This window comes from Heterocephalus glaber, unplaced genomic scaffold, assembly GCF_053883595.1.
Source record: "Heterocephalus glaber isolate CG9 unplaced genomic scaffold, H.glaber_assembly_v1.0 deba00001457, whole genome shotgun sequence".
Classification (NCBI taxonomy): Eukaryota; Metazoa; Chordata; class Mammalia; order Rodentia; family Bathyergidae; genus Heterocephalus; species Heterocephalus glaber.
Genome location: NW_028258305.1, coordinates 15,579,183 through 15,602,317, shown reverse-complemented (window position 1 = coordinate 15,602,317; position 23,135 = coordinate 15,579,183). Strand labels below are relative to the sequence as shown.

Below are 23,135 nucleotides of genomic sequence, written 5' to 3'. Positions count from 1 at the left end.
GGCGCTCGCTATGGCCAATGAAAAGCCCAAGGAAGGGGTCAAGACTGAGAACAACAATCATATTAATTTGAAGGTGGCAGGGCAGGATGGTTCTGTGGTGCAGTTTAAGATTAAGAGGCATACACCACTTAGTAAACTAATGAAAGCCTATTATGAATGACAGAGTTTGTCAATGGGGCAGATCAGATTCTGATTTGATAGACAGCCAATCAATGAAACAGACACACTTGCACAGTTGGAAATGGACGACAAAGATATAATTGATGTGTTCCAGCAGCAGACAGGAGGTGTCTACTAAAAAGGGAACCTGCAACAACTCTACTCCAGAAATCTGTTCTTACAGACCAAGAATACATTCTCAATTTGAAAACTGCAATTTGGTTCCACCACATCCTAATGACTACAGTATAGTTTTCTCTATTCTTTCATTTACCCCTTCCCAATTCCTTTATTGTACATAAAGTATCTGGTGTATGTGCACAAGCATATTGCTTTTTTTTTTTTTTACTAAGTGGCCAACAATATGTTTTGATTGACATCAGATGGAGATGGGATGGGGAGATACTGGTTCTGTGAAAATAATTCCCTCTCTCCATTAGTGGCATGCTCATCAGCTCTTATCTTTATATTCCAGTAAGTTATTTTGCTCTCACTGTTTTAACAGAAAAGACAACAACATAAAAATCCTTGCATACCTTGTTTGATTGGAGAATTTTAATGTTTTTCATTTATCATTGTAAAACCAAGGACAATTTTATAAATTTTTTGTATGTAGCTGTTACATGTAGGGCAATCTGTCTTTATGTAGGAGTAAATTACTCTTTAAAAGAAAAAGAATCCTAGATAGTTTTCCTTTTAATTCAAGTGTCTTGTTGTTTAAAAAAACTTCTTGTTTAAAAAAAAAATCAGACCCTTCAAATTTAAAGACCCAATCCAAAAATGGGCTTCTGAAATGAATAGACATTTCTTAGATGAAAAAGTAGAAATGGCCGATAAACATATGAAAAAATGTTCAACATCACTGGTCATTCAAGAGATGCAATTTAAAACAACACTGAGATTCCACCTCACTCCAGAAAGAATGGCTGCTATCAAGAAATCAACCAATAACAAATGCTGGCAGGGTTGTGGGGAAAAAGGAACCCTTCTACAGTGTTGGTGGGAATGTAGACTGGTGCACCACTGTGGAAATCAGTGTGGAGATTCCTCAAAAAAAACTAAAATGAGGAGCCAGGGATTTAGCTCAGTAGCTCTGGCGCCTGCCTCACAAGCGCAAGGTCTCGAGTTTGATCCCCAGTACCAAAAAAAAAAAAAAACCTAAATCTAAAGGTTTCATTTTACCCAGCCATTCCTCTTCTTGGTATCTTCCCAAAATAATTAAAAGAATCATACCACAGGGATATACACACCCATGTTTATAGTAGCACAGTTTGTAACAGCTAAATCTTGGAAACAGCCCAAATCCCCATTCAACTGGTAACTAGATAAAGATGTGGTTTTATTTATAAAATGGAGTACTACTCACCCATAAAGAGTGAGAAACTAGAGACATTTATAGCTAAATGGATGCACATTGTGACCATATTCTTAAGTGAAATAAATCAGACACATGTTCAAATATAGAATTGTTTCTTTGTGTGAGAAAATGAAAGTATAAATAAGGACCAAAATGTATAATAGATATTGAGAATTGAGAGGAAAATGTTCAAATAGAAAGAAGAATAAGGGAAGGGGGAGGGAAAAAGAAAGGAAGGGACAAGAAAAAAGAGAATAGAAAGCAAAAAATGGAAACAAAGCTTTTGTAAATAATGAGGGGAAGAGGGATTGAAGGGAGGGGAGGGGAATGGGAAAAAAGAAAGATACATCATGTACAGGTACAAATTTTATGATAAATGTTATCATTATGTATATCTAAAATGTATCAAAAAATGTAAAGAACGTTTTTTAAAGAAAATACAAAAAAGTTTTTAATTCCTCCTAAATCAGGTTGATAGAAAAGATCACCAGGAAAATAGTATTACTGATGGTCATATCAGGTACAATGCTGACAGCATGAAACACAAGAGATACATACCCACTGCCTCCTCTCACCTGTGCTGCCCAAACTCAAACATGGTGGTGGAACCACCACACCAAAGCCAGTGCAACATCCTCGTCTGCAACCTGGTATTTCCTGAGGACAACACAACCACATGGCAGCTAAAGGCAAGTCTCCTTGGGTGGCTCCTGGGAACATGCGATGCATGAAAAGGTCAAGCTAAACTAACTCCAGAAGCCACACTTATAAAAGCTCATCTCATGAAATGACATACCATGGGAGGTCCTGAGTCGCACAGAACACACCGAATCAGCCCGCTGCAGACAGGCAGGTCTGCCCATGCCCTACCGAGATCCTGAGTTGCACAGAACACACCAAATCAGCCTGCTGCACACAGGAAGGTCTGTGCATGCCCTACCGAGGTTCTGAGTCACACAGAAGACACCGAATCACCCCACTGCAGACAGGCAGCCACCTGGTTCCACACTACAAAGATGCAGAGGACACCAGACCACCAGACCAAGGTACTGAGTCCCGCTGTTCCCAGCTCAGAGGAAAGGGCTTTTGGAACACCTTCTGTCCCACTGCTCCTGGCCCAGAGGAAGGGGCTTCCAGGCCACCATCCCTCCCACCGCTCCCGGCCCAGAGAGAGGGGCCTCTGAGCCACCATCCCACTGCTCCTGGTTTCTCAGGAAGGGGCTTCCCGGCCACCATCACTCCCACTGCTCCCAGTCCACAGGAAAGGGCTTTTGGGTCACCATCCTACACCTGCTCGCAGCCCCTGGCCCACCTCACCCAGCTCAGAGGACGTAATCAATGCAGGCGCTAACAGCACCCTGCCCCAGTCAAAATGAGAAAACACATAAATAAGGCTCAAAATCAGACTTCCAGATCACCGACAGCAACCCCAAAGGGAAATGAGAAGGAACACTATGATATTCAACCACCTGGACCCACTGAACTGGCAACAAAAGGGGATCTGGAAAAAATGAAATCAGAAATAATTTCTCAGATAACAGGAGAAATTGTGCTCCTAGTGCAAGACATGATTAATAAATCTACAGATGAGCTGAGGAACATGATGGAATCCCAACATAGGAAACAAATGGAATCCATAAAACAGATGCAAATAGATTTCCGGGACATGAAAAATTCCACTGAAAGTCTACACAGCAGAATGAGCCAATGTGAGGACAGAATTTCAGATATAGAAGATAAGATTGCAATTAGTGACCAGGAAAAGAAAAATTGTTTCAAAATTATAAGGGAACATGAGAAATCAATCCAGCAGCTGCTAGATGAGGCAAAAAAGAATAACATAAGACTGATTGGAGTCCATGAAGAAACAGGAGAGAGTGGAGATGATATTAAAAAAAAACTTCACAAAAGTGATAGCAGAAAACTTCCCAAACAGGGGGAAAGAACTTGACATACAGATAAGTGAGCCATATAGGACTCCAACTAGCCTTGATAAAAAAAATCTACACATAGGCATATAATTGTTAAGATTCCAGAAACTCAACAGAAGAACAAAGTTCTACAAGCAGTCAGAGAAAAAAAATAAATCACATACAAAGGAAAGCCCATTAGAATCACAGCAGACTTCTCAACACAAACCATCAAGGCAAGAAGAGCTTGGAGTGACATATTCCAAGCCCTAAAAGAAAACAGCCTCCAACCCAGATGGATGTACCCTGAAAAACTATCTTTCAAAATGGATGGAGAAATAAGATACTTTCATGACAAAGAGCACCTTAGGAACTTCGTGAATACCAAACCAGCACTCCAAAGAATTTTACACAATATCCAAGGAACAGACATGGAGGATCACAACCCCAGGAAGCAAAGCAGAATGAACCCATCTGGCATGACAAGAAATTAAATGTAAAGAGGGAGAACCCAACAAAAAGAAAAAGTCATGGCAATGACAAGTCAATACATTTCAGTTATAACCATCAATGTTAATGGTCTCAATTCACCAATCAAAAGAAATAGACTGGCAGAATGGGTCAAGAAGCAAAATCCAACAATATACTGCATACAAGAAACACACTTCATCCAAAAGGAAACTCATAGACTGAAAGTTAAAGGGTGGCAAACAGTACTCCATGTGACAGGAACCTGAAAAAAAGCAGAGGTAGCTATCCCCTTTGCAGATGAAGGAGATTTCAAACCAACACTGATTAAGAGAGACAAAGAAGGACACTACATCCTTGTAAAGGGAAGAATCCAAGAGGAAGAGATGACAATCATAAATATCTATGCACCAAACACTAGTGCACCCAACTATATAAAATAAATACAAACGGACATGAAAAGTCATATATGCAATAATACAATTGTAGTGGGGGACCTCAACACCCCACTGTCACAAATAGATAGATCAACTAGACTAAAAATAAGTAATGAAATACTGGAACTCAATCGAACTCTTGAACAAATGAACTTAACAGATGTTTACAGAGTCTTCCACCCCACAAAATCAGAATACACATTCTTTTCAGCTGCACATGGGTCATTCTCAAAAATAGACCACATACTCACACATAGAACATGTTTAAGTAAGTGCAAAGGAATTGCAGTTATCCCCTGTATATTATCAGACCATAGTGCAATGAAATTGGAGATCCATAGCAAAAGAAACTCAAAAAATTTCATAAACATGTGGAAATTGAAGAACACACTTCTGAATAACCAATGGGTCACAGAGGAAATTAAAGAAGAAATCAGACAGTTCCTTCAATTAAATGACAATGGCAACAAAACATATCGGAATATATGGGACACAATGAAAGCTGTCTCATGAGGGAAATTCATAGCAGTGAATATGCATATTAAGAAAACAGAATGAGCCCAATTAAAAAACCTGATGCTAAACCTCAAGCTTCTAGAAAAAGAAGAGCAGGACAAACCCAGAGCTCATACCAGGGAGGAAATTAAAAGATCAGAGGAGAAATCAATGCAATGTAGACTAAGAGAATGATACAAAAAATCAATGAAGCCAAGAGTTGGTCCTTCAAAAGAATCAACAAAATTGACAAACCTTTAGCCAACCTTGTCAGAAAAAGGAAAGAAAAGTCCCAAATCCATGCAATTAGGAATGAAAAGGGTGAAATTACAACAGACCCAGCAGAAATCCAGAGGATCATCAATACTTACTTCCAGAACCTATACGCCAATAAGATGGACAACACAGAAGAAATGGACAGATTCCTAGATACATATGAATTACCAAAGTTGAACAAAGAAGACCGAAAAATTCGGAACAACCCAATATCAACCAATGAAATTGAAAATGTAATTAAAAACTTATCAACTAAGAAAAGCCTGGGCCCCGATGGCTTCACTGCTGAATTCTACAAGACATTTACAGAGGAACTACTGTCACTACTGTTTAAACTCTTCAGTGAAATAGAAAGGGAAGCAATACTCCCAAATTCATTCCTTTAAGCAAGCATCACCTTGATCCCCAAAGCAGAGAAAGACCCAACCGAAAAGGAGAACTATAGGCCAATCTCACTAATGAACATAGATGCAAAAATCCTTAATAAGATAATGGCAAACAGAATGCAGAAGATCATCAAGAAGATCATACAACCTGATCAATTGGGATTCATCCCAGGGATGCAGGGATGGTTCAATATATGCAAATCAATCAATGTAATACACTATATCAATAGAGCCAAGGACAAAAACCATATGATTATCTCCATAGGTGCAGAAAAAGCATTTGACAAAATCCAACATGCATTTATGATAAAAATCCTACAAAAAATTGGAATAGATGGTCTCTACCTCAAACTGATAGAAGCTATCTATGAAAAACCAACAGCCAATATCATACTAAATGGTCAAAAGCTGAAATCATTCACACTAAAATCAGGAACAAGACAAGGATGTCCACTATCACCACTCTTGTTCAATAGAGTTCTGGAAACATTAGCCACGGCAATTAGACAAGAGAAAGAAATAAAAGGAATAAAGATAGGTAATGAAGAAGTCAAATTGTCATTATTTGCAGATGACATGATACTCTATATAGAAGACCCCAAGAACTCCACCCAAAGTCTTCTAGATTTAATAACCAAATTCAGTCAAGTAGCTGGTTACAAGGTCAACACACAAAAATCAATAGCTTTCCTCTACACCAATGGCAGACTCACTGAGGCAGAAATAGGGCAAATAACTCCTTTCACAATAGCATCCAAAAAACTGAAATACCTAGGAATCATCCTAACAAAAGAAATCAAAGACCTCTTCTCTGAAAACTATGGCACTCTGAAAAGAGAGATTGAAGATGATATCAGAAAATGGACAGACATCCCCTGTTCCTGGGTAGGAAGGATTAATACAGTGAAAATGGCCATACTTCCAAACCTGCTATATAGATTTAATGCAATTCCAATTGAGATCCCAGCAGCATACTTTATAGACCTCGAGAAAACAATCCAAATATTCATTTGGAACAAGAAGAGACCCAGAATAACAAAAGCAATTCTAGGGAACAGAGACATGGCAGGGAGTATCACAATCCCCAACCTGCAACTCTACTACAAAGCTACTGTGATAAAAACAGCATGGTACTGGCAAAGAAACAGACTTGAGGACCAGTGCAACAGATTAGAAGATGCAGAAACAACTCCAGAAACACTCAGCCGTCTCATCTTTGACAAAGGAGCCAAACACCCTCACTGGAGGAAAGATAGCCTCTTTAATAAATGGTGCTGGAAAAATTGGGCTTCAACTTGCCAAAGATTAAAACTAGACCTGTATCTCTCACCATGCACTAAACTAAAATCAAAATGGATTCAAGATCTAAATATTAAAATAGAAACTCTGAACCAGTTGGAACAGAGGTTAGGTAGAACCCTTGAAGACATCAGTGTAGGAAAAGATTTTATGAACAAAACCTCAGTTGCCTGTGAACTAGCACAAACAAACAACAAATGGGATCTCTTCTTATTAAAAAGCTTCTGTACAGCAAGAGAAACCACCAACAGTGTGAAGAGACAACCCACAATGTGGGAAAAAATCTTCACCTGCTCTTCCTCAGACAAAAGTCTACTATCTCGAATCTATAAAGAACTTCAAAAGATCAGACCTCCCAAATTTAAAGACCCAATTGAAAAATGGGCATCTGAAATGAACAGACATTTCTCAGATAAAGAAGTAGAAATAGCAAATAAATACATGAAAAAATGTTCAACATCACTGGTCATTCGAGAGATGCCAATGAAAACAATTCTGAGATTCCACTTCACTCCAGAAATAAGGGCTGCTATCATGAAATCAACCAATAACAAATGCTGGCGGGGCTGTGGGGAAAGAGGAACTCTGCTCCACTGCTGGTGGGAGTGTAGACTGGTGCAACCACTGTGGAAATCAGTATGGAGATACCTCAAAGAACTAGGACTGGAAGTCCCATTTGAGCCTGCTATTCCACTGCTAGAGATCTTCCCCAAAGAATTAAAAGAATCATACCACAGTGATATATGTGCACGCATGTTCATAACAGCACAGTTTGTAATAGCTAAAACTTGGAAACAGCCCAAATGCCCATCAACTGGAGACTGGATAAAGAAAATGTGGTTTTTTTATAAAATGGAGTACTACTCAGCCATAAAAAATGAGAAATTAGAGACATTTATAGCTAAGTGGATGCACATTGAGGTGATACTCTTAAGTGAAATAAATAGGACACACATGTGTAAATACTGAATAGTTTCTCTGGTGTGAGAAACTCCAAGTGTAAATAAGGACTAAATGTATAATAGGTCATGTGAAATAGGAAGAAAAGGGGCAAAGGGGAAGGAAGTGGGAGGGCTAGGGGAAAGGATAGAAGGGAATGGGATTACTATGAGAAAATGGAAAAATAGGAACAAAATCTTTGTAAATAGGGAGGACTGGAGGGGTTGAAGGGAGGGCTGGGCAAGGGAGAAAAATAAGAACCAAGAGAGACTATGTAAAGGTGCAAATTTCCAATGATGAATGTCATTATATTGTATACCTAAAATGTACCAATGATTAGAATGAATAATCGATAATGCAAAATAGGAACAAAAGGTCCAAAGGGGTAGGAGTAGTGGGAGGGGCAGGGGAAAGGAAAGAAGGGAAAGGAAAAATGATGAGAAATGGAAAAAATGGAAATAAAGTCTTTGTAAATAGGGCAGGATGGAGGGCATGAAGGGAGGGCTAGGAATCGGGAAAAAATAAGAACCAAGATACATTATGTAAAGGTACAATTCCCAATGAGAAATGTAATTGTGTTGTATACCTACAATGTACCAATAAAAGAATTTAATACAAAAAAAAAAAGAAATGACATACCATAGAAATAAGATAATCTAGTCTAGAAAGGTTAAAACTGACAACTTCCACTTACAAGATCCTTCTCCACCAAGCCCCCAGGGCAGGCTTTCCTGAGACAGCTGAGCAGGCTCTCTGTGCAGGGCAGGATTAATCCGTGTCCCTGGGAGCAAAGGGAAGCTGAATCAGGGTTACAAGACCCCAGAAAGGAAAGCAGTCGTGAGGGATGGAAGCTCTCACTTCTCCTGTAGGAACAGGATTTCTCTCTTCCACCACTGGAGGGTTTTCATATGCAGAGCAGATACAGTAAAGCTGAGCTGAGGGACTGAAAGACATGAGGGTCAAGAAGATTCTAGGATTGTTTGTCTGTTTCTTGATTTCAGTTATTTCAGTGCTGTGGACAAAAAATCTTGAGTCAAAAGAAAGGTGATAGGAGAACACAGTTCTCAGAATTCCAGTAGATGACGGGTGGAGAATTATGCAGTCGTCACTGTTATGATAAGAATGTTCACATCAGCAAGGAAAACCATAGCATATTCTTTATGCAATGAATATTTTTGAGTGCCTGGTGCTGTGCTAGATAAACAAGTTATGATTTTAAAAAAGGGTCTAGGGCCTGGGATTTAGCTCAGTGGTTCTGCCACCTGCCTCAAAAGCGAAAGGGCCCAAGTTCGATCCCCAGTACCAAAAAAAAAAGATCTGGAAAGAGAATGATTGAAATCCCTCTGAGGTCATGATAGCTGGGGGTTGGAGGGCTCCAGAGCTATGATACTGTAAAAGAAGGTAACCCTGATGTGCCGACATGGCACTGCACTTCCGTGGCCTCTCCACCGAAAAGTATGAGAAAACAGCACAGGCCTGCATTGAGGGATAGTCTACAAAATGCCTGCCACCATTCCTCTATTCCACTCAGTACCATGCAGAACAAAGCACAAAGCGTCCAGCACAAAATGCTAGAAGGAAAGGAGCTGTGGGAAATTCATGACATCTGAGTCAATTTGGGAGTCCAGACGACGTCACTGTTAACTTCTGAGCACTCAACAGTTGTACATTAGAGGAGCTGGATGAAGGGTATTTGAGATTTTCTGCCCCATTTTTGGAAGTTTTCTGTAAACCTAAAATTATTTCAAACCTTTTTTAATTACTTAAATTTTTTGAAAATGAAAACAGACTAGTCCCACAAAGACTCTGCGTGTGTGTGTGTGTGTGTGTGTGTGTGTGTGTGTGTGTGTGTGTCCTAGTATGTATGGGATCCTGTCCTGCATGCTAAGGACTCAGAAGTGACCGGTCTTCAGATTCTCATTCCACTCAGAAAAAATGTCCACAGTCTGCCCATGATGCTTGCCAATTTTTAATCATCCAAAGCTAGAACATTTTTTCCTTCCTTCATCCTCTAAAATAAACTGAATCAATACAGAATGTTGGCTCAAGTTATTTAAAATATTTTGTTTTAATTATTTCCCATACAGTAAATTAAAAACTGTTAAAGCTATAAACATATAATGAAGAAAGGAAGAAAAGAGCATCAACTTCATTTTTCACTTAAAATTACCTACAGCCAAAAGCAATGCATAAGTTCCATGTGTCTTAATGTTTTCTATTAAATGTATAAAAGACAAAATGATAATTAAAGCTTCTTTACTAAAAACTCTGCGTTTGCATTTTCACTCACTTACGTGCAAGTTGGTTAAGGTATAACTACTAAAAGAAAATTTCTGTGCTTTTTTCTTGTATTGAGGATCAAACCCAGGTTCTTGTGAGTACCAGGCAGCATTCTGCTACTGAGCTACATCCCCAGCCCAGCTGCCGCTATGCTTTTAAACATAGGAAGGGCTCACTTGCCTAGAGCCTGGGGGATTCTGCCAAATTCTTCACTGGTTTCTAGTTAAGTCTAAGGTGTTGGTCTTTGCCCTAAGTGTAAGGATAGCAGTGCTCCTTAGATTTCAATTTAGATAAATATGCTTCTGTCCCAAGAAGTGTCCTGCCCAACTTCATCTAATGATTCCCACTGACCCTTAACAAATAGCTCTGTAAGTGTCTCTGAAGAGACCAACACAATCCAACTGTTAGCCCTCTCAGCATAACATCCCCATGTGGCCACTTTGGGCATTTGGAATACAATGGCAAGCTTCCATTAAAAGCCAATAAAATCCTTTAACCTCCTAGATAGAAAAATAAAGGACTTGTTACATAGAACTCCTTTGGTTGAGTTCAACATGGCTGCAATCAAAGGAGAGGGAGAAATCATAATATGGGAGGGGCAAGATTAGCCACCCCTCCTTGATCTTGAGAAAGCTTTTTTTTTTTTTAGGATTAAATCTGAGCCTTCCCATTGAACTATATTCCCAGATCTTTTTTTCTCTTCTATTTTGAGACACGATCTCACTAAGTCACTAAATTTCCCAGGCAGGATTGAAACTTGTGGTCCTCCTGCCTCAGCCTCCCAGAGTGCTGGGGTTATAGGTATGTACCACCAAGCAGATTGAGAAGGCTTTTCTCAATACTGAATATGTGTTCCACCCCCACTCTAGAAAGGAAATGCAAGCAGGAAGTCAACACAAGCTTTACAACTGTCAAATAGCAAAGATGTGCAGCATACAACAGATGGCTGCTCTCCACTGCACTGATTCGGGGAAGGTCCTGGAGAGGAGGCACCACTCCAAAAGACATGGTGACAAACTGTCTTCCATATCCTCTCTCTCTTAACCCCAAACACAGCTACATTCATCCTCCGCTCCCCAAAACAGGACTACAAACCAGCTAACCATGAGTCAGATATGTTGTTAGCAGAGAAGGAAACATTCTGGGGAAAGAGAATGATAACATACATAGACAAGGCTGAAAATAAAGTCAATATGTGTCATTGTGTATCCTCTTTACTCATCTGCCACAAATGATTAAAAACTGTTTTCTCTCTGCTGAGTAGAGCTGTGATCCTAACATTAAATTCTTTCGTTATGCATTATCTCTGGATCCATAATGTTTATTTTGGAGGACTTCTATTTTTATTTTAAAGAAAAAGAACACATGATAGTGAGTCACCTATTACCAATATTCCACTATTTCTTCTATTATCAGTCTAAAAATGTGTGACTTACAAGCAGGAAAGCTCAGCTGTTTGCTCTGCAGCTATCAAAAGGTTTGAGAACCCAGTTTACAGGGAAGCTGGAGAATGAGGTAAATTTGTTGGTTTCCAAGTGGAAGTGAACTGGAGAAGGAGGTAGTGCCCTTGAAAGGGCAGAACACCATGAGAAGATTTTTCCCTACTTGGAATGCTCAGCTCTGAAACACAAGGGGAAAATAGCTGAAAACAATGGTCTTTACAAGTGCTTCCAAGGACCAGCCTGTTCCATGTGATTCTCAAAGACAAAAATGAGTGGAAAGTGAACTGTGGAGGTCTATAGCACTAGCTGTTTAAACAATATCTAGTCCTTTTCACTAATGAGACATTAATTTTGATTTGGGTACAGCTGTGATCCCAGGAGATGAATTTTGACTGGTCTAAATCTATCAGGTGCCCCATTGCCCACTTTCCCAGACATTTCACATCGAGGGGTAGCCATGTGCTATAGTTTGGATCTTAACTGTCCCCTAGAGGCCTACATGTTAAAGGTGTGGCCCAGGAAGAAGTGACAGGTGGTGGAACTTCTAAGAGGAGGAGCCTAATGATACCAGGTCACTAGGGCCATGACCTGAAAGAGACAGCAGGACACTAGTCTCTTTCACTTTCACTTCTGGCCAGGAAGTAAAAGGGCTCCCTCTGCCAAGTGCTACTGCCACGCTACACTGCCTCACCATAGGCTCAAAAACAACAGGGCCAGCAGAGCATGGCCTGAAAACTCTGAAATCATAAGCCAAAATAAATCCTTCTCTTTTATAAGTTGATTTATCCCACATATTTGTTACAGTGACAGAAAGCTGACTGACATAGCATAAGGCCCAGTTTGAGTAATGGCCTCTCAATGGAAGTCAGACAAGGCTGTTCAGGGAAAGTTTTACATTCCTAATAAATACTAAAGTTATGTTTTTGCATTTTTTCTTTCCTGTTCTTCTGGCCTTGAACACAGATTTGATGTAAGTTGGGGTATTTTGCTACTATGAGGGAAAAAAAGAATCAAGAGACTCTTAGAGATCTAATTATCATTGGGCTACCAACCAAATAATGTCAGCATGTTAAGAAGCAAAAAATAAGTCTGTGGTCAGGGTTTCTGCTGTTCACAGCAGAAATCATTCCTGGATTAAAATATTTGCTCATCTTCTGTTTCCTTGATAGAAGAGTTGTTACATTTTAAATATGAAGTGGCTCCCAAAAACTCAGGTATTGAAGACTTGATCCTCAGTGCAGCAAAGTTCAGAGGTAAGGACTAGAGAGGTGACTGGGTCATGAGGGTGCTGACTTCATTAGCGAATCAAGCCATTGATGAGTTCATAGCTGAATGAGCTGTGAGGAGGTGGGCCCATTTGGAGGAAGTAGGCCACTGAGGGTGTGCATTTGAAGGATATGTCTTGTCCCCAGCCCTCTCCTTTCTGGCTTTCTCTGCTCTTTTCCTCTCTGCTTCCTGGCTGCTTTCCTCTGCTGCACCCTTCCACCATGATGGATGCCAGCCTGCTATGACTGAAACTTCTGAAACCTTGAGCCAAAATAAATCTTCCCTCCTCTAAGTTGATTTTCCCTGGTTTTTGGTCACAATGCCAAAATACTAACACAAAAATACAGAACAGTGAGGGTCCTCTTGAGGAACACTAATATCTAATGTTTATTTGGGATTTCCTTTAGATTCCATTATCTTTTTAGCTTTAAAGTTCATATTTATGTCAGGTCTATATAAGCATGTCCTAAGAAAAAACTAACGCAATGGCATGCATGATATTGTGTTTTTCTTTTAAAACAAAAGATGTTAATGTATGAGTTGTTTTTTTGAAACTAAAATCTCAGTGTTCAGGTTTTATTGCAGTATTGGCCCTTTGTGATAAATAAGGAGTATTTTGTTTGCAGTTTGGGCACTCGTCTCTAAAAGGTTTGCCATCACTGAACTAACCACTAAAGACATGATAACAGTATTTTACCCTGACTCCTCAAAACTGTCAGTTACTCTTCATAAAAACAAGACCAAGACATGCCCCACAAGTTCAAGGTCCCAAGTTCAATCCTTGGTACAAAAAAAAAAACCCCCAAAGACCAAGAGAACCATCAGTACAGAAAAAGGAGATCTTAAAATCATAGCTTCGCCACAGGAAAGTTTGTGCCAAAGTATTCTCCTATGAAGGAAGAAAAGCTTTCCTATCAGAATGAAAGGTAGTGATTAGCAAATCAGGATAGTAAACCACCAAGGAGCCAGGGTCATTCACAGTCAAACAAGCCATTCATCTAGTTGTGGCCAGTCTTATATCAACTATCGACAATTGACAGCTATCAAGTAGCCACACAAATTCCATGGCCTCTCTGAGAAATGTAGAAGAGGTTAAGTGTTCTATGCTATGAGAAACACCATCTCAGTAAATATTTGTTCAGTGAATGAACATTTTCTGACTTTGAAGGGGCAGAAAGCCCCCTGCTTCTTCAAAGGGGCATTGGCCATATTTCAGGTTATGTAGAAGAAACATATGAGCAAGGGGAAATAACAGTTCACACAGACCATGATGAGTTGACTACCTTTCTAAAAAACCAGTGCAGGGCTAATGGGGAGGTCAGTCACTTTATATATCCAAGTCTCCTGGACTGAATGACTTTCATCCCAGCACACTTAGGGAACTTTCTTTTGAGAGCACCAAACGTCTGCTATTGCCTCATAAAATCTGAGTGAACAACCAAAATGTATAATAGATAATGTGAAATAAGAAGAAAAGGTCCAAAGGGGAAGGGGAAGGGGAAGGGGAAGGGGAAGGAGGGGGAGGAAAGAAGGGAAAAAATGGAAACAAAGATTTTTGTAAACAGGAAGGGTAGAGGGGTGGAAGGGAAAGAAGGGGAATGGGGAAAAAAGAATCAAGTTATATCATGTACAGGTACAAATTCCCAATGATGAATGTGATCATAATGTATACCTAAAATTGTACCAATAAACCTAATTTTTAAAAATGATCTGAGTTGGGCCAGGGATTTAGCTCAGTGGTTTCGCTGCCTGCTGCGCAAGCGCAAGGACCCGAGTTCGATCCCTGGTACCAAAAAAAAAAAAAAAAAAAAAGATGTGAGTGAACAAAATCCTTCATATTAAAAACTGTACTGAGGGTGTAGCTCAGTGGTATAGCACTTGCCTGGTATGTGTGAGCCCCTGAGTTCAATTCCCAATGCTATCATCATCATCATAAATTAAATTTGTGTTTTAATATCATTCATATTCTTTCAAGAAAAGAGAAAGTGAGATTGTGAGATCTCCAAAATTGATGGTTGAGTTTGATGAGTAAGATGACAGGTAAGAGTCTATCACTAAGGAAACTGACTATAAAAGATAATAGCTAATATTTATTGAGTGGCTGTTATGCATGGGCGCTTTACATGGTTCATTCATCCTCAAAATGGCCTTCATGACCATTGAGCTATATAGCTTAGGAAATTGATAGCAAGATTAACTATTTCCAAAGCTTGAGAACAAAGGGAATCATATAGACTACTTAAAAATTCCAATTGTGTTTGTCCTGGATAGCTCACACCATGACTCCTTTTCTCCCTCCGTATCCTTCCATCTTCCCTATCTACACTCTGTGCCATCTAATAATTCTATACCAAGAAAACACTCATTTTACCTCTCATGCTTTCCTTGGTATTTTCAGATTCATTAGAAGCTCTTCTTCTTGCTTATGAGAGGGCTTTTTCTTAGGAGTATAATCATCAAGTTATTACACAACTAAACAGCAAGGCAGTCACAGCTGAAATGATTTTGTTTCCCTATTTGCATGTTTTTGTCTCCTCCCACTAACAAAGGCCAAGGTCCCGGCCTACCCATAATACCTGGCACTCAATTATTGCTTGATATATATATATATATGAAAAGAAAGAAAGAAACAAAAAGCCAAATACAGAATGAAAGAACAAGCCATGGAGAGCAGAAAAGTTGTAAACTGTATTTGCCAAAGCAGAGTTGCACAGGTAATTAAAATTTTTTCTTCTTTATTATTATGATTATCATAAAAACATCTTCAGATTATTAATCACCTATTATGTGCCAACATTAATGGGCATTTTATACACATTATCACATTTAATTGTCATGTCACATGGCAGGCATTATTATTTCTGCTTTACAGGTGAGAAAACTGAGGCTTAGAAAAATTATTTGCCAGACTTCTAGTTGCCCTTGAGATAAGACTCAATTTTCTTTTTAGTATAATCTTTTTATTTTTCAGTTGGTAAGTAGAAGTTGTATACATTTATTATGTACAGCATGATACCTTGATATATGCACACATTGGGAATGGTTAAATCAACATACGTATTGCCTCACATACTTTTTTGTGAGGACATTTAAAATCTGCTTTCTTAGCAATTTTCAAGTATACAATATATTGTTAGGAACCACAGTCACCTAATGTATGGTGCTTAAATTTCTTAACATGGCTTACAATTCCATTGAATCTATACTCCGTTCTCTCTGTTAAAAATATGGCGTTTAGTTGCTTAAACACTGGTGTTGTTTATTTGTCTGTCTATCTGTCAGTCTGTTTTCACCTAAGAATTCTGCAGATGGAAAATGCAGGACTGCTCTACTGGCTCCACAATGTCAACAAGGACACAAGGTCCTGCTATTCATCCTTGTCACTTTTGGGGAATGTTGTGTTGTTACCTAGGATGGTGGCTGTGCCTGTACATATTTTGTCAGCATTCAAAGCAAAGAAGAGAAAGAGGGGCAGTGGTCTGTGAGAGCCAAGTTTTCTTCTTCAATCATTAAAACAAAACCTTTCCCAGAATCTCTCCAGTGAACCATGGTAATTAATATCTCAATGTCCACAACTAACCACAAGGCCATCATCAGCTGCAAAAGAGGACTTTATACTAGAAGGTGCAAAGGACAAAAGAAGATAGAAACAGCTTTTGAGTCAGCCAGGCAGCAATATCTGCCCTCAGCCACACAGAGCCACTGTCACATTCACACATGGCAGAGCAGCTCATATTCCCAGAACCGTGCACATGCTCTTCCTTGTTCTCCTTTCAGTTCATTGAATGTTTCCCCGTCTTGGTATCTTTCCTGACTCATATTCTACTCACCCCTATGAGTGGGCCAATGCCCTCATATTGATTCTCTCAGCACTTAGGCATTACCACCTTTTTTTTCCTTAGGTGTATTCACTACTGAGCCAAACTCATTGAAGGTGATGCATGTATTCTTCATTGCTATGTCCTTGGCATCTATCACAGTGTCTGGACCAATAAACCTTTATTAAATGAATGATGTGATAAAGCAAAGAATCAAACTCATATCTTTCCAATTCCAAAGTCTGTGCTCTTCACTATATAATGCTCACTACTGGGAATAAAACATGTTTTTAAATCCATAGAAAACTCTTCAGCTTCCCCTTCAGAGGCACAGCAGTTTTTTTGTCATCACTACCATCATTATTATCACATTTCTCACTTGCCCTCTAATGAAAGATCCAGAATCATTGAAAGTAACAAATGGGCAGGAGAACAACAGAGCCTGGAAAACAACCAAACTTGATAACCAGTTCCCACTCCCCAAGGAAAACTGAAAGCTAAATATAACTAAGGAAAATACTTCAGAACTCAAGCAGGATGCTCTGTTATACCTCACTGTAGCTCTCGCACCAACTGGCATTTGTTATTTTTCCATACATGTTTAGTATTTATAGACTACAAGCCACAGCTCATGTCCTGTGATAGTTTTTTTTTAAGTTCCAAATGCATTGCAATAGCTCAAAGGTAATAGCTCATTCAGATGAAATGTACACCTAACAACCAGACCTTTCAAGCAGCAAGACTCCAGCCTCAGAGATGGCTGAGAAAATGTTATGTCAACCTGTGCAATGCTGTTAGGAAGAAAGGAAATTTCTTGCCATCTGCCAGCAAGATGCCATTTTCCCACATGTTCCCTCTAGACCCACATGAGGGGCAAACCATCAATATTGCTGCTCTGGCCACTGCAGTGACAGAAATAATTACCTTTTTTGGGGAATACAACCTAACTTTTCTTTGGCATTTTAATTTGGTCACTATAGGCCACTTCCTCTCCTTTTTATTTTATATTTTTATTTTCATACTTCCCTCACTCAAGACTCATAACTCATACATGTTAAATGGCTCATCCACTTTGCTGTTTCGGCATATGTTTAATAAAAAGAAACTTTACTGTGATGACTTTGAATGGGTTCACAAATACTTTGATAGGCTTCCTTTCAAAAGATGAAACCTAATTCCTCTCCTTTTGAATGTGAGCTAAACTACAGAAAAGGTGGCATATGACTGAGAGATTGGGTCATAAAAGGTACTGATAACTGGGAGACTGGGTCACAAAAGTTACTGTGATTCATTCCTTTTCTGTGTGGGGGCTGTCTCCCCCATCTCCCATCTCTCTCATCCCCCACTCTGGGAGAACCAGCTGCCACATCACAAAAGCATTCAAGAAACTCTATGGAGAGAACCACGTGGTGAAGAACTGAGACCTACAACAGCTACCAAGTGTTTCCTGAAGCAGATCCTCAAGCCTCACTCAAGTCTGAGATGACTGCACCTTCATGAGAGACTTTGAGCTCAAACCATCCAACTAAGCTGCTCCCAAATTTCCAATGCATAGAAATTATAAAATAAGAAATATTTGTTGTTTTAAGATGCTAATTTTCATGACAATTTATTGCACAGGAATGGATAACTAATTCAGCTACAGTGAAGAAATGTTTTAGACAATGAACAGATCACTCGTAGTCGATCATTCAATATGGTTTCTCTCCTTGCTCTCATTCTTTCTACATGGAAGTGCTTTATATAATTATTACCATAATCCAATAGCAATTCTAACTTCTTTCATTTTCTCACATTTTATCATAAGCATTTCCTTGGTGTTATGTCTTTAGAGTTAATTTTTTTTTTTGGTACCGGGAATCAAACTTGGGACCTTGTGCTCCTGCAAAGCAGGCAGCGGCACCACTGAGCTAAATCCCCAGCCCTAGAGTTAATATTTTAATGGCTGAATAATATTTGATTGTATGGGTATACAATTTTTAAACTATTTCATAATAGTAAATATTTCAATAGTTTTCAGTGTTTTTTCTACTAAAGATTTTATTGTAATGACTACCTTTGAATATGTAACTTTTTCCTCTTGACTTACTTGGCAAGGATACACCTTCTATATTTGAATTATTGGGGAATTATATTTGAATTATATATTGAATTATTGGAGAAAAAAAGCATGAACATGTCTTACTTTCTCATTGCTGGGACAAAATACCTGACATCCACAAGTTAAAGGAGGAAAGGTTTATTTTAGCTTACAGTTTGTTTGTAGAGGTTTCAATCCATAGTCAGCTAGTTCCAAGGCAAGGTAATATGGCAGAGGAGAAATAGTTCGTGATATGGCAGACAGGAGGCAGCAAAACTTCCTTCTTTCCTTTTTTTTTTCATCCAGGCTGCAAACCTATTGGTTGAAACCACACACACTGAGGGTGGGGCTTCCTTCTTCAGTAAATCCATCACTCACACCCAGATGCTAAACCAACTAGTGGACTAATCCAGTATCTCACAGCCATGATCCAGTCACTCCTAAAGGCCCTGCCTATGAGGCATGAGGCTTCTGGGGGCCATCTAAATACAAGCCATAACAGAACATCTTTGTAGTTCTCCTATATATTGTCCTATTTACTTTTTTAAAAGATGTAACAATTTAACAGCAGTGAACAAGTGTACCATCTATACCACAACAATAATTATATTATAATATCTTAAAGTTGTGGTAGACAATTCAAAATTACATCTCCAGGCTGCTTTAATTTGAATTTCCTTGTCTCCTAACAAGGTTAAATGGTTTTAAAATTTATTTTTACTTTTATAAATTGCTTTATATTTTATGATTATCCTCCTGTAAAGATCCATTTTTTCTTAAAATTTGAATGTAAAATTATAGATTTTGCATGTGCATAACATGTGATTAAAAATTTCTCTAGCCAGTTGTCCATTTATATTAATTTGCTTTTTTATTATAGAAAATTCATCATTTACATTCAAATATATCAATATTTCTGTTATTTCTTCCATTGCTGCCTATTATTAAAAAGCTAACTGAGTTTACATTCTTCCTCTGATATAAGCTACTGTTTTCTTCTAGCTTTTCTAGAGTTTATGAGGAAGCATTCTATTTTTATTTGTTTGTACTTGACTCAAATCCACCCGAAATTAATTTTGATATATGCAGTAAAATGTAGACTTTTCTCAAAATTGTTCTTTAGCTTATTTGTTTTTATTAGAAATAATTCACAGTAACTTCATCTTAAAATTCAATATTCCTGCCGGGTCCAGCACTCGGGAGATTGAGGCAAGAGGATCTGAGTTCAAAGCTAGCCTGGAATACATAGTGAGTTCAAGGCCAGCCTGAACTACATTGAGAGACACTGCCTCAAAACAGAAAAAAACAAGGCAACCAGGATTTAGTTCAGTGGTGCCACCACCTGCCTTGCAAGCACAAGGTCCTGAGTTCGATCCCTGGTACCAAAGAAAACAAAAGAAAAAAGAAAACAAAACAAAAAATTCAATATTCCTAGGGACTACTAGAGATTGCTAAAATGTCCCTCAAAACATGGCAAAGGATGATATGGCTGACATATAGTAGGTGCTGTAAATTGAGATTTCTTCTTCTTTTTAATACCAGTAGAAGAGACAAGTACTTTAAAAGGTTGGGGAGGTAAATCATAATTGGCCATGTCAGAGTACAAATGCTAAAGATGGCAGAGTGGACAAATGGGAAGACTTGGGTCCTAGATGATGTTGTTTAGCTATGAAATTAACCCACTCTAGAATTACCCTAAGAACATGTTTTATAAGAAAATATATATTCTCATCATTAACACACTTCAGGTATCTTTTCTGTTGTTTGGAGGTGCCAGTATCCTAAATTTAAAAACTGCTTTGGTGCTTGTCCCCTTGCTCATTCATTTGTCTCATACTATTCAGACATGAAGTTTCCTAACTTGCAAGAAGCCAAAAGCCAAGCATAACTAGGAGGGTGTAGTCTGTGAACCTGCTAGCAGGAGACTAGGTCTTCACTGCCCAAGACTCTTCCAATTCTGCTTTTCTTCCACATTTCAAATGCCTTTGTTAGTAAGGTTCTTTGCTTCTTCCCCAGTTACCAAGCACATCTATCAGATCCTGAGTACTTACAGGTGACCACTTTCAGGAGGATAAGCTCCATGAATGACAAGCACTGCTTCCCACTGCCATTAAATGTAATTCTCTCGATACTTCCTTTTTTTTTTTTTTTTCAGCACCAGAGATTGAACCCAGGGCCTTCACAATAAGCTATAGCCTCAGCCCTCTTTGTAATTTTTTTTTCCAGATGGAGTCTCACTAAGTCACTAAGGCAGGCTGGGCATGAACTTGTGATCCTCATGATTTAGCCTTCCAGAATGCCTGGATTACAAGTGTGTACCACCACACCTGGCTAGATACTTCCTTATCAATCAGCAACAATACAATGAAAACAGAGCTCTCTGTGGACAAGATTTTGACACTAAGTGTCCTAAGCTACCATGTTCTCTACAGCCTGGGCAGAACAATGGCTGTACTATTAACAACCATCTCAATAATGATTACAAATATCAGACAACCTAAGGATGAATGAAAAGTCCTAGTAGATCCATTGTTTGGTCTATAGCAGTGGTTTTTCAATCAGAACTCTACTGAACCCCAGGAGTGCTACAAGACACTCCCGGTGAAGTGAAAAGATTGAGCAAGCAGAACTAGGTTCTGGCCCCTTGTTCAAAGGAAAAGCACTCCTTTTATCTGTACAGAATATTCACTTTGAACAAAAGACTCTTTTTAAGATTTAAGTTGACACTTTTAATGTCTAGAGTCACCCAGATGTTTGCAAACAGATAAACAATAAAAATTTACAACAAAATTTGCAGTAAAACAAACCATCAGATTACTAAGGGAAAGACAAGGAAGACAGAAGACAATATTTCATTTTATTCTTATTTTTCTTCTTTTGTTTTTAATATAATAAGTTAATGAATGATCAACATTTATGTCTATTTTCCATGTGAGAACTGGAAAAGATGAGACTGAGTATTGATCCGTGCACTGTATTTGATCTTTGTGATGCATGTTGGGGGTGTGAGCAGTAGAAAAGGCTGGTTCTCATTGTCCCAGGCTAAAGTAATAACCTGATGGCACAGATTCCTGGCAGAGCTCTCACACATTGGCATGCACAGGCTACTTCTATTGATCCCTAAACCTAAAGAGTCCATGACCTCACCTGAAGTATGCTTTTTAATAATTCACTCCATTTAAGGATCCATTAAAATGTCAGAACTATCATAAACAAATAATACTGCATTATTGATGAAGTCTTGGTTTCCAATCAGTTTGCTCTCATTTGACGAAGCCAATATAACGTATGATTTCTCCACATCCCAGAGCAAGTTCCTTCTCTCATGCTAGAATGTTTTTGATCCTGGGCATCACAGGTTTGTTGCAAAAAGTTGTTTGGAATCTTTTCCTGCCCCAGGCCAAGAAGATTGACTTATGGGCCGGTTTACTTTAAAGAAGAAACTAGCATAATGATATTATTATCAATTTGCCTGGATACATCACAGGCAGAGCATGCAGAGTAAGGAGCTAGGCAGTTAGAAATCCATCCCTCGCTAGAACACCTGCTCTTTGCAGAGAACTTCCCAGGTAGAAATCTCTAGGAGAGTTAAGCCCACAGACATCACTTCAGTGCCTTTTCAGTTGTGTATGAGCACAAACAATTTAATTGCTAGTTGAATAGCAATTAAACCAATTTTAAAAATGGAGTAAAACCAGTAAAAAAAATTCTCCATGGTATGGGGAAATGTACTTCCTAAGAATAAGGTTCTCAGATGTAATACAAAATTCAAACTACAAAATTCTATTATATTTGATTTACAGAATAAGCATAAATGAATTTTACTAAAAATATGTTCCAAATATTGCATGGGACATACTTACACTAAAAAATTATTTGTTGTTTATTTGAAATTCAAGTTCAACTTGGCATCTTGCATTTTCCTTTGTTAAATCTGGGAACCCTATTTAAAAGTAAATCTTGGGGCCGGGGATTTAGCTCAGTGATTCCACTGCCTGCATCACAAGCGCAAGGTCCCGAGTTCGATCCCCAGTACCAAAAAAAAAAAATGTAAATCTTACTGTCTCACCTAACACTAAAAATGTAGATAATGCAGCTCAGTGGTGCCTAATCCTGGCTACACATTAGGGTTACCTGTGGTAGCCTGGGTCCACCCTTTAAGCAGATAAACCAATCTCTGGAGTGTGGCCCAGACATTCTTTTAAGCTCCCAAGGGGTTCTAATAGGCAACCAGGATCAGAGTCACTAGGCTAGAGGATATTAATAGCCCCAAAGTAAAAGCTCAGGCATATCTGAGGGGGCATCGAATGTGTTTTGGGATTTAGTGGTCAAGAAACACATGCATTATTTAAAAACACATTCAACATTTTTATATAACTTTATATTGAAAAATTAAGAAATTGTGTTAATATTATAAACTACAAAAAATAAATAAGGGCAACTGAGTGGCTCCAATGTGAAGAGCTCCAAGAGGTAAAGAAACAGAGATGCCTGGGATGTGGGGCAAGTCTCAATAGAATAGA

The 23,135-nt window shown here is 38.7% G+C and overlaps 1 protein-coding gene across 3 annotated transcripts in view; it reads right to left on the bottom strand.

The window, feature by feature from the left end:
- Positions 1-23,135, bottom strand: part of Asb3 (ankyrin repeat and SOCS box containing 3) — a 365,295-nt gene that overhangs the window by 123,420 nt on the left and 218,740 nt on the right. The window contains exon 10 of one of the 3 annotated variants that reach the window (XM_087216394.1): positions 18,896-18,927. The exons of the other annotated variants lie outside the window; for them this stretch is intronic. Within the exon in view, the coding sequence (XP_087072520.1) occupies positions 18,911-18,927 (17 nt within the window). The 3' untranslated portion in view covers positions 18,896-18,910. Of the gene's footprint in view, positions 1-18,895; positions 18,928-23,135 lie in introns of those variants that run through there. 3 annotated transcript variants of the gene reach the window in all.